Source organism: Trachurus trachurus (genome assembly GCF_905171665.1).
Source record: "Trachurus trachurus genome assembly, chromosome: 17".
In the NCBI taxonomy this organism is placed as follows: domain Eukaryota; kingdom Metazoa; phylum Chordata; class Actinopteri; order Carangiformes; family Carangidae; genus Trachurus; species Trachurus trachurus.
The window spans coordinates 23806203-23819258 of record NC_139900.1 but is presented as its reverse complement, the minus strand read 5'-3'; the positions used below and the strand labels follow the sequence as shown (position 1 = coordinate 23819258).

The following is a 13056-nucleotide window of genomic DNA, read 5'->3' as shown; positions in this document are numbered from 1 at the left end:
TTATGGTCATCTGACCATTATGTTTTCAAGCCCCTTCCATTTCCCCATGGCTATGAAGAAGAGGACCTCATGATGCTGTGGAAAGCATGTTTTTTTTTCACAAAAATATGATTTTTGCATGTAAAAGTAAATTTTCTTGCTGTCAACTTAATCAACTGTTGTGCCAAAGCAAATTGATTCAGGTAGAAAAACTTCTATGATACATGATGATGAACTACCAACATATAAAACCATGTGATGATGCTGGCTGAAAATTAGCCTGAATTTCTAAAAGAGGTCGTTTTTTCTAAAATGGGGGTGTTGGGGTAAAGTGAGACAAATGCTGCGGGGTAAAGTGAGACCATGGATGTATTATAATAAATCCATGAGTGAGACTGTGAGCACACCACACACAAAGATTTACGCTAGAATCTCGTCCCCCAAGCCAGAAATCTTGCGTGATCAATGATTTGTAGCCACACTGCTTTGTTATGCTATGTGCTCTCAGTCAGCTCACTTTTTTATTGGTTAATTAACTCAATTTTAGTCACATTCCACTTTGTTGGCTTCCCCACACACAAGATGACGTTTGATCAAAATGGTCACGATTGTCGGGGCCTACAATCTGACCCCCAGACTATCTGACTGGTTCTATCTGTCATTTGAATGTTAATTAAAACATTTTGTGTTGTATTTGATTTTGGTTTTGAGTCACTTTGTGTTGAGAAAACAAAAGTGCTTAATTGACCAATCCCCATGATTCTGCTACTAGTCCGACATTAGTTCTGGTAAGTGTGGTTGTCAAGCTAGCTGTCAGGACTCTAGCTGTTACAACATGTGTTGTTATGGTAGTTTCAGAGTGGAAAAAGTAAGTGGATCAGTTTACCCCATTGATTTTTCTAGTTTGTCTCAGTTTACCCCTGAGCTGGGGTAAAGTGAGACACAAGACCACTTTTTTTTAAAACAATCATATTTTCACTGTCCTTCGTCCTAAATACATTCTGATCATTTCCATTGCTAGGCAACATCCTGAATTAATGGGAAATGTGTAAATTTTACTGATAAATCATTTTAGCTCGCTTAGAGGGGAGCAAATGTAAAAAGTGTCTCACTTTACCCCACTCTCCCCTAGTGTTTAGTGGCTGCTCAGTAGTGTTTTTAATTTTGATTGACTCGGGGCACGATTTGACAACATAGTTCAGTTTTGGGCACAGATTGAACTGTTTTGAGGTGAAAGTCTGAGGTTTTGTGAATGTAGCTTGAAAATTGGGGTTTGTGTTCACAGTTCAGAGAAAATGAGAGAAGCTTTCGAGAAATGTGTCTTAGCAATCGAGAAAAACTGTAATCATTATTATCTGCCCAAACAGAGCAAAGAACAATATGTGAACAATCAGTTAAATAAAGGTGCAGCTAAATAGTAAATGACAGAAATCCATCTGGCCCCTAAGGACAAGTGTTTCAGTTTGCTGAGCCAAAAAACAAAGCACATTTGGGTTTCTTCACTTAATCTCAGCTGCTGTATGTGCAGGTTAAAGAAGAGGCCTCATTACACTCCACTTGTAGCTGACAGAAAGAGTAGTAGAGATGTAGCCACCGTCATTTTCCATGAGTGTGAGAGTGGTGTTAATGACTTCGCCCTCGCCTCTTTAGGGGCTGAGTGTTTGAACAGGAGTTGGCTGTTGCAGCACAGAGAGCGTGGGAAGGGAAGAGCGGTGAGGGGAGAGGTGAGGAGGCAGCGATGATGGACACCATGAGAGTGGAGGGAAGGGGCTGATTTACAAAGAGGAGGGGAGGCTGCTCTGACTCACAGGCTGAGTGGCTGCTAAGGTAGTAAACAATCCTGCCTGTGGATGTGCTCAGTAGGTGGCTGCTGTCTCCAAGGCAACTGGCCCTTACACTCAGATGCTTCCTGGAAAAATTAACTTACATGCGTTCACTGTATTTTAAAGCCTTGCACGAGAGTGAGACCCCCATTTATAATAACCCTTCGCCCAAAACTCAACTCTTTGACCTAAATCTACTGCACTCAAAGAATACGTTTTACCCTTTAGCAGCTTGTTGCTTAGCTAATCACAAACCCTCCCAACTCTCGGAAAATTCAACTGACACCTTATAATAGGCCACATTTGCTTAATCCATGTTGGGTGGATATTGTTACCATTGAAAAGAGCAGGGCTAGCGCTTTCCCTCAGTTTCTAGTGTGGTTAGCCTACATACATAATCTGAGTCAACAAGTGGTTTATATTTTAATATTTTCACCCAGAAAAGCAGCTGCTTAGTTCATCTTAGCACAATTAATGGAAACAGGAGAAAACAACTAGCTATAGGCTACAGTAACTTGTTACCTTATAGATATGAGAGTTCTTGCTCACTTGTCTAACTACTAATCCCTTTTCTTGATGTAGCCTATTATTAAATGAAGTGGATACAGGCTCCAACTAGATAGTGACATGATATATAGACCTAGTGGTAATTTTTCCAAAATGTCAAAGTACTGGCTGCTGAACCCTACCTTAATCCCCAAATAGGCTTTCAATATGAGTTTCATTGTTTGTTTTTGCAACAGCACTCCACAAAACAGTCCATGTACTGTAGCTTGCTGTAACTAATTATACTTTGGTTGACTCAGCCAGTTTTTATACTAAAAGGCAAAATGTCAAACTATGCCTCTGAGGTATGATTTTCCTGGTAAGGAAAAACTACTGATTTGTTTAACTTCACAGACTTTGATTGTTACCAGTCTGTTTGTTTTTTTATTGATTTTAGTTGCTAGGTGGTTCAAGGAAATGGGAAACTGTGACCTGTTGTATGACTGTATGACTTGAATCTCCTGTTTGTGACTGTTCATGGGTGACCAGATTCACTGGTGGTGATTAATAAAGGCTAAATATTCTTTAAAGAAGTTATCTGTTTATCCAAACTAAAGCTCTTCTGTTGTAATCTGTAAATTTGTGGTAGTGAACATTAGCCGAAATATCTGCAACCTTTAGGCTACCACTCATATTGTTTCAAAAACTGATTTTTGGAGGTCCATTGATAAAAATGCTAGAACTGACACAAACACACACACACACACGTGCGCAAGTAGGCACGCACACACACACATGCACGCACGCACGCACACACACAGCTAATACCTTCCATTCAGTGTCAGCCAAACCAGTCACCTACTTGTGAAGTGGAACCACTGAGGCCACACATTATTTACCGACCATACCAACACAGATGAGCAAGTCTTCTTCTCCAAACCCTTTACATTTTTCTCGCCTCAGTAAGCAGATCCACCTACAAGTGAATTTTCCATGGAACAAAACGCTAACACACTTTTTGTCTCAGAAAATGGGCCATCTTTTATTTCATGTACTTAGTTTGACATGGGCTACAATACTTTAGATAAAAACATATAAAATACAAACAAGTTTTCACTAACCAGTTGCACAAATATTCACATATTAAAAATGAACTTCAATAAATAAATAAAGAATAAATAGACAATAATGCTACGGAGACGACTTAGCATCTCTCCCAGTGGTAGTTTTGTTGTGTGAAACATTTCTGTCTCTCTGCATTTTACACTTAATGCCACTGTGGCTGCCGTCCATACAGCCCTGTACATACAGTGCATGTGTCTCTTTTAGAGGCAGATGTCGCCCAGGTCTCAGTCTGTGTCAGTCTTGTCTCCTTTTTCCTTCAACTTCCAGCTCGGAGTCTGATCTGTGTGGAAAGTGCGCTCTCCACAGTAACATCCACCCGAAACGGCTTGAAACTCCTTGGACTGAGGTATTTGTTCCATCTGTACCTCTCGAGTCTCCACTGTGCGTCACTAAGCTTATGTCCCTTTCAGGGGTGATCACATCACGCCTGCTGCTCGCAGGAAAGTTTGAAGGAAAGTCTATTCTCCTGCCTTGGTCTTTCTGCTGAGCTCCAGGAATGTAGAGGATTTGAGGAAGCGAGGGTAGCAGTCTTTCTCCATCAGGGTGTAGATTTTGGCTTGGGCCAGGTCAAAACAGGACTGGCAGGGATGCTCCATGCTTTCCTTTGTGATAGCCCTGGTCACATGGTCCAAATTTACCTATGGACAGATAGAGAGAGGCAGAGAGATGATGATTAGAACTGCACAATGAGATATGAGTGACAGAACATCCTGATGTGTCTCCTTTTAATTATTGGATATTTACCTCTCGTGGTGCATCAGAGCCGATGAACTCGTCGTAAATTTTCTTTGCTTTTGCGGCCAGTTTTGAGGGTTTGGTTGTGCGGTAGTCCTCGCAAGCCAAGTAGAAGGCAATGTTCTCCTCACTGAACTCTGAGACGAGGAAAGCTCTGAACACGCACAGACCATCTGAAGACAGAGGGAAGAAAATATAGGTAAACATCTGGCAGTCATCTGAAAACATCTGGATTGCCTGAAAACCAAAGTTGTTTTGTGGAGGATCGTACTTACTTTGGCTGGACAGCAGCTTCTCAAAGGACTCTTTCCACTTCAGAGGCTCGTCAACATTTATCCTGCTGCAAAAGAAAAATATCATCAAGAAAAGTTCTAAAAAAATCAGTGTTGTCAACTGAAATTGAAGAGACGGGCTCAAACAGAGACTCTGAATGTTTCTTACTTTCTCTTTGACTGCCCAATGATGCTGTGATCAGACTTTTGTAGTAAACTCCCAAACAAAGCTTTCAGCTCCTTTGCCCTGCGGAAATAAAGGAGGAGGAGAAAATGTTACAAAAAGACAATAATTCAAAGTTCACCACTTGCAAGTAAAATGTCTTTTCCTCCAAAAGTGAAGAATTACAGAAAACTTGTGGTTCTCACCTCTCCAGGCAGGTGATGGGCAGTGATTCCAGTGCTCTGCACATGATGAAATGTGAGTATTTCCAAGGGGTTTGAAAGTGTTTGTAAAGTGTGCTGCTGAGCTCTCTTCCTTGTTGCTCGTGAGTCAGCTCTCAGCTCGTCTGCCGTCTGTGTGGCAGAGGGACTTTTTAAAGGGTAGTCCACACTGTGACATCACGCCTCTCAGCCAATCGGAGCAGACATGTGGGAGGATGAGGAGACTCCTCGACACTGATTTTCCCCCGGACTACTTCCTCACCACCGAACGACATATGTGATACTTCCAGTGAATTACTTCACAAGTTTTAAATGTCTTTGTACTCATTCACACACACTGAATTGTACTCATTCAGTGTGTGTGCCTGTGCGCATGGGTGTGCGCGTGCATGGTGCTGAGTAGTGTTTGCGTGTGTTCTTGTATTTGAGTACTCACAAGGAGAAGCAGACGTTCACACAAGGACAGAAAATTCCCTAAAGTGAGGACATTTTGACAATCTTTGCTTTAAATAGAAGCAAAGTGTACTGTCACAGATCGTATCAAAATAACTAAACAGGGTTTGTCCGTGATTTCCAAAATGATCCAAATGAGTGATTTGGACTGTGATAAATCCTTACGTCAAGTAAAAGTTGCAGTAACTCAATGTGAATATAACCCCTTCTCTATCCTGTGAAAACCATCTACAAAATATCAACAAAAGAAATCTTTTTATTTTCTCTTTATAAAAACCCAGTAAGTTTTGTATTGATTGTTTAGCTGAAGGACAAGGAGAACTGTCTCAACACAAGAAGTTTTTCAGTTGGAAAAAAAATTTGATCCATGGACAGCAATGCTAAACTATGTTAAGTAAAAATATAGAGGTCTTATTCGCAAAATATACTGTAAGTATAAAAACATAGCCAATTATTACTATTCATCACTATTAAAGCATTAACATGTGAGCATCTGCTTTACTGAACTGTACTCTTAACTGTCACAGCTTTTTAACTGCTTACAGTAATACACTTGTTCATTATAACTGAATTATGTAGTTTAAAGAATTGTTAAATCTGCATGGTAATAGTGACTCTAGATGTTAGATGTACTGTATATAATGACATTTAAAAAGTACCAATGAACTACGATGGAATACTTAAATACTTCTTACAATACAAGTAACACTAAAATTATATGAGGTCAATAAACGTTCTTTTCACTTTTCACCCCCAAAAAACATATGTAACCATCAGAGCTCAGAGGAACATTAAGCACAGTTTTTACATGGCTGCACAGCGGATTATCATCATTTAATGTAGAGTTAGTAGGAGACAGGATTAACTTTAAAAAACAAACAAACTTACAGTTAAAGTTGTAAATAAAGATATTATGAATATAATTTAAAATGCGTAAGTTGTGCTGACCTACTCAACACTGTGAGTCACAACATGTGGTGATTTCACATGACAGATTTCTATTTCTGCTCTTCTCACTGGTTTGCAGTTGGTGGAAAATCATAGTGTCACATACCTCCATGCGTCAGTATCCAAGTCTGGTGACAGTTGTGTAGTTGTTTCCTTTTGTCATCCTGATGCAGAGGTTAAAATGGGTTGTAAACGTGTTAAAATGTTTTTTAGATGATAATGATTTTTTGTGAACTTTAACTTTACGGGGAGCTATCCAGTCAACAATGTTTACTGATATACAGAATTATACTAGGACACATTTTTAAGAGAACCTGACTGACGCAGTGAACATATAATTGAATGCTCAGAATTAAACAACAAAATAAAGCACAAAAGTGATTCTGCCCGCCGGTAATTTGTTAAGATTTCCAAAAGCAGCTCAGACATTATAACAATTACTTTTTTCCCATTTATTCCATGGGTTCATATAGTGTTTTTCTCAGTGGAGGGAATGAAGGTCCTTGTAAGTAGCTGCTGTGGCAAAAGTGTGTTGTATGTGTCATAAGGAAGCACTTACACATGCATGGTGTGTGCATGGTCATTCTTGCCCATCTTTTTGTGACAAGGCGCGACTGTGGCCATAAATAGCCTCAGCGTGGAGAAAACAATGTCTATTGAATCGGAAAGAAATCCAAATTTAGACTAGACGGAGAGCCAGCTAACAGTAAACTCCGCTATCAGGTTATTTTCATCAAGTTCACAGGAAAGGCACAATCAGGCAGCCGGATGAAAAGGTAGCAAACTCATTGAGAGTGTGTGAGCCAAGCTTCCTCCGGCGACGGCCCCGAACAATACTTTCCCTCTAACTAGCTGCTCTGTCCCGCACACTGTTCTGGGTGACAGGTTGCTTTGGCCTGAAATAATGAGCTGCTCCTTCTATCGAAACATACTCTTTTAGGCCTCACAGGGAAAAAGGAAGGAAGATGCTGAGAATGTGTGTGTGTGTGTGTGTGTGGGTCCTGCTAGGAAGACATCATTCAGATCTTTTGCCACTGTCCAGTGTTGCTGATTTCAGGAATAAAAAAGGCATCTGCTCCTTCAGTAATCAGGTTGACACAGACAGTCTATCACTGGGTTAAAACACAATTTTTAAATCTCTGAATTTGAGTCCTAATTGCAAAAATCAAAATGCCCCAGATCAAATAATGCTTTCAAATGGTAGCTGAGTCTAATAAAAAGAAGAATTTTTGAATGAAATTTTTAATTGAATATGCTACAAACTGTGAATCATGAGTCTGCAAGGCATCCCTGTAGCCTAAATCCTATAACATATGAGCCAAGTTGTTGCACTGAAGTGTCTGTTATCATTTTCTTCTCGTTATTGAACACTGGATATTTAAAAGACAAATTGTGTTGCTCTTGCTGTGTAAAGGTGTTGAGAAAATATTTTCTATAGGACTTGTTAATGATGAGTGTTAATCTATGTGTGAAAGTTGTACTGTGCTGTTTTTATCTGTGTTTTTTTTTTATTTTTTAGATGAAATGTCAAGAGTGTGATCTGCTGCAACTCAATTTCCCTACGGGGACAAAAAAACAACAACTAACTACTACTTGCTACATGACTAGCGTTAGCATTAACAACTGTTCACTTACCAGTCTCGAAGAAACATTGTGAGTTCAGCCTCAAACTTCAAACTGCTCTGGGTAAGAAACCACATTCAGCACCAGAGAAAAGTGAGAGGCTGTATGGAATTAGGAATACATGCCAAAAGCAGCGGTTTTTAAAAATGTTTTTGGTCAGGGCAGATGTATTGGAGCTGCTATCATGATGCAATCCTGTGTAAAGGTGTTGAGATAATATTTTCTATAGGACTTGTTTTTGGATTGTGTTTAGGTTTTGTCTGAGCTCTGGTGAGCACAAATTACATTTCAACATATGAAAAACAATGTGGGCATTTGACAGAAAGTTAATTGTGTAATGAATACATTTGTAGTGAAGCCCCTTGTTCTTTATACATGCTCTAATTAAAAAAAAAATTGTATCAAACCCAACATCATTGTGTTGTATTTGTTATAATACTGTATAAGAAATATGAAAACAGCTTAAAAGACCCAGAAGCCAGCAGACCACTGACAACCTTTAGTCCATTTGTGCTTTGCCAGATGCACAATATCACGAGCCTCAGTGCCGTGAGTGGGACAAAGTTCAGAGCCTGAAGAGCAGACAGACTGTTTTTGCTCTGTGGTCAGTGTTTTTCAGCCTTTAGACAGCGAGGCCTTCCCTGTCCAAGATATGTAATGTGACATATTGTAAACATGTTTTCACAGGCCAAAACAGGATCTAGATGTGCTCCAAATGCTTCCAAAACATGTTGTTCTCACTCATGTCACAGTTGTGTTCTTTCCATTTACAGACACAGTGATCAAATGAGTGTAAGATTCAACAATGAATTATCGCAATTGCGACACAAAGACATTTGGATCTAGATTAATTGTCATGTTGTCTCACTTACATCCATACACATGTACTTGTTGCTTTAACATTCACATCTGCTAATGTTTGCAGATGACACACTTTTTCTTTTTAAGCCTTACCCACTAACCCTGAACCACACAGACTCTATTAGCTTTTGTGTTACTGCTTCTATACACAAGTGCTGCCTGTGTATGTTTCTCCTTCACTGACACAAATAATGGTGTAATTAATGTTATATCACCAGAAACCCTATATTATCTAACAGCAGAATAGGACCCCGATGTGTCCTCCCACCTTCATGTCCCTGATGATGACATAGATCTGCTGAGAGACCGATCATGCATCTTGTATGTGTGTTGCGATTATTGATTCAGTTGCAAATAGGTGCTGGAAACTGTTACAAAGCCATCGTCACCAAGCACCACGATTATATAAAAATATTCTTTGGCTCTTAGAAGACGGACAAAGAAATCATTACAGCACAAAATGTGATAACACTGTTCAACATTTCCAACATTTAGGTCATGAACAGCCGTTCAATAACTGGGTCATTAGAACAACATACAGCCGACATTTCGTTTTCAGCCCGTTTTGTTCTTCACCATTCAGCAACTCTGCCCTACACATATCTATTTTGTCCCCTATGAAGAAAAGTGCACAAATAGAATATAATTTGGTACATTTTTAAAGTCTCATCTGTTTCTGACAATCAGACACAATAAGGAAATTATGTCTGACATCCTGTAATTTAGACGCAGACCGAAATAACAGAGTACACTGCTGTTTTGAAATTAGTTGATGAATATAATTTCGCACTTTATCAGTTAAATACTGTATTTAAAAAAGCCTAACAGAATACGGGAAGTAAGCAGAATATTTGTGTTAATTTAAGTCTTAAATAGTTATATCTTCCGACAGCAATCACTTACATAGAGTGTTTGGTGGGAAACACAGGTCTGCCAGTCACTCTGCTCTGCTGTAAGCCGAGGAGAAAATTTTCCTTGTATCCTACAAGCTTTATCCAATGAGGAGAGAGAACGGCATAAAGGGGCGGTCCTCTCTGTGTGTGCAGCCAAGGGATGCGCGTGAATGTGGTGACGTAGGGACGAGGACCAATAGATCCATGACGAGGGCGGGGACTGCTAACTCCATCGGCTGACAAGAAGTTAGCCAAAACGACTGGATCGCTTACTTCTGCTTTAAGTATTGGTCATGAAGAGTTGGATACTCCACAAACTTTTAAAGTTACGATAATAAAAATATATATGAATTATAAGCTTACTACTTGTGGTGCTGTCTGCCCAGCACCACATGGTACATAAACAAAGAGAGCAAGCAGCTTAAGAAGAGAATATTATTCTTATGAGTCTGTGGAAATAAAAGACTATAGGCTAAAAAAGACAGGGACTAATGAACATGATCATTGTCTGCTATCAACTGAATGAATCCTGATGTTGCTCCATATCCGAGCTGCTGTTTTCTTGCAAATTATCCACATGCATCTCTGAGTTGATAAAGTTATCAATTCTGTTGAAATTTCTATTCAAGTTAAAATCTATAAGTTTTCAATTCTGTTGGCATCTGTAGAGGTGGTGTTAGACACTGCTCCTCCACAAGCTCTCCTCTAACAGCTGTTATTTCATATAAGAGAGGAGCAACCACTGTGTCCGTTTGTAATGCAACCAAACTAATCTGTGAATAGTAGCATAGAGCATTACCATAGGGAACGGTATATTAAAACATTATTGAATGAAGATATCTAGTGAAAGCAGTATTGATCCTTCCCAGCATCTCCTGTTTTTTTTTTGTTTTTTTTTGTTAATTTCACTATTAAAACTGTGTTGTAATATAACTGTGACTTTGATGCACTGGGGACTGACTCTGCTTCCTGCAATGCTCCCGTGATGATTTTCACCATGGTTTCTGGCAGGGTTTTCCGCATGGCCTACGGGAAGTACACAGCTCGGTGGAATTCCCAGATAGTCAGTCAGCCATTTCCCAGTCAATGTGACCCCAGCCCCTGTCTGGAGCGCTTCCAGTATCACTGCTTCCTTGGCTGTCGCTGGCTCTCCTCCTCCCTCTCCGCTGCTACTAAAGCTCACATGTTTATATTTTACGTCTTGAGGCCGTAAGCAGCATAATTCAAAGACAAAACACAGAACAGCAAGCAAAACACTGGACGTTTGATGGATCATGTGTAGCTGAGGCTCTTTTTTTTTTTTTTTTTTACATTGTGTAATATTCAGGCTGAAGATACAGTTGGAGTGGCACCACCTGGCAGTGCACAGAGAAGCATTGATCTGCATATTCACTCAGCTACCTATCTGACAGAGCAGGTGGACGCTTACCTAATGCATCCCAAGTAAGAAGCCTTGCCAGCAGTCACCACTGGTTCACATGATCCTATCTCTGTATTATCAAATGTCAACTGGCCATTGAACATCTGGACATGCAGCAGCAGGGATGACAAATCAATGTTAACTAGCCCCAGCTTCAGCAGAATAACAATGACCACACATGAAAAAGAACAGCCAGTGTATCCAGCGAGTCTAGATACACCCATCTGTCTCAGGAGCTGTCCGTACCTGCCAGCTACTAAAACTGAATGTATTTTTAATTCTGACACACTGGCTTTTATAAATATGAGGTATTTTTCTGGTATCTAGCTCAGCTGCATGAGTTTATTCTTGTAATCTGGAGAAGGAAAACATTGCGTGTTGACAGATTTGCGCTGAAAATCAGGTTGCGTAGCTCAGTTGGAACTGCACACATGGGAACAAGTTTGGTAAGAGATTCACAGCTTCTCTTTCTTCTTGGAATTATTACGGGGAAGAGATGTTTGATGTTTCATTTTTCTTTCCAAAGAATACACTGCAGGGGGTTAATAAAATCGCACTCACTTGCCCCTAAACAAATATGCCCACAGCAAGGCTAGCAATGCACCAGCAGGACATTGGCAGACACAGCTAATTGGGTACATTGCCAGAAATCCAGCAACAGGCAAGGAGGATGCTGTTTTATGAGAAATAATCAGGAACACTATACAGCACTAATATGCCTTCTCTTATTCTGAAATATGGCTGCTTGGTGATACAGTGGGGTGAGCGAGAACAGAGGGTTAATGAGGTTCCAGTAAACAGACAGAAATGTCACCTCAAGTTTGATGAGGGCACTGGTGTATTTTCCACCTTCACAATAGCGTTTATTAAATTTAGCCATACAAACCAATGGGTTGGGCGACATCACCATGTTCTTTTCTTTGCAAGAAACATAGGACAGGAGCACTCAAGGATGGTTAACACTATAAACAGATCAAAGAGCAACGTCACTGCATAAAGACTTTAATGGAAAAATTGTGGTGAAGTCAGATTTGTCATTTAGCAAGATGGTAGCCTATAAATAATGCATAATTACATTCAAGTAAGTATACATCAAATATGTAAAAAAAAACAACACACAAATCAGTAATTTAACATCATGTTCAACCAACAGCTTTTGTGATTTTTCTTTCTCTTTTAGTCACATCAGCTGAAATAGGTAAATATTTGTCTATGCTTTGAAGCACTGGGACATTTTGAGGCCCAAATACTGCAGGACAGGCCTGTTGAAGGTATCTGGGCAAGTGATCTCTGCCTGCTTGGCAACACCTGAGTGTGGAAAATCTGGCTGAGCTCTTCGCAGAAACAACCTGTCAATCATTAAGTGTCGATGCTAACTTTGCATGCTAACATGCTAGGCCTATGACACTGCTGACTGATGTCCAGCAGGTATGATATTTACTAGGGCTGTCAGTTTAATCTTATTTTCATTGTAATCGCGATGTCAACATGCGCGATAAACACATGGTAAAAGGTTGCCTCACTGTGCCATGCCCTCACTCGTAGGCTACCTCATCTGTGACCTGAGCCACCGCTGGACTTAATGTAGGCTAACATAACGTAACAACCCTGGGATACCGCACCTGAAACATGTCCTTGTGGCATCTTTCGGCATATTTGTACTGGCACGACTTATTTGTTTTGTTCAGTTGACTTATAATGTTTGGAGTTTGTTTACAGCGTGCAAGCTTTCGACTCTTCTTCTCTGCTTTTGGTGTTACAGTACCACTACAGGCCTGGAATATGTAGGCTACAACAACATGAGTCAGATAGATAGATAATATGGTTCATATGCACACCTGTATATTTATTAATTTATTGCAATATTGTTATCGCACATAGGACATTTTGCTGATATCGTACAGGCCTAAAGTTAAAGCAGAAGTGAGTGATCCGGTCGTTTTCGCTAATGCTGCGTTCCAGGCAGGCTTTTGAAATCGTAAATTACAGCTTCAAGTCACAACTTACGACTTTGTAGCGTTCCAGGCAACCCACTCGTGTTTTTCCGACCTGTT

General features: G+C 40.0%; 1 protein-coding gene across 1 annotated transcript; it reads right to left on the bottom strand.

Moving 5' to 3' along the window:
- Positions 1 to 3516: 3516 nt before the first annotated feature.
- rgs5b (regulator of G protein signaling 5b) lies at positions 3517 to 4914 on the bottom strand. The gene is made up of 5 exons (XM_083991128.1): positions 4790 to 4914; positions 4590 to 4667; positions 4424 to 4488; positions 4158 to 4321; positions 3517 to 4051 (listed from the first exon to the last, which is right to left on the bottom strand). The coding sequence occupies exons 1-5, from the start codon at positions 4831 to 4833 to the stop codon at positions 3872 to 3874; spliced, it is 531 nt and encodes a 176-aa protein (XP_083847254.1). The 5' UTR covers positions 4834 to 4914; the 3' UTR covers positions 3517 to 3871.
- Between the last annotated feature and the right edge of the window lie 8142 nt (positions 4915 to 13056).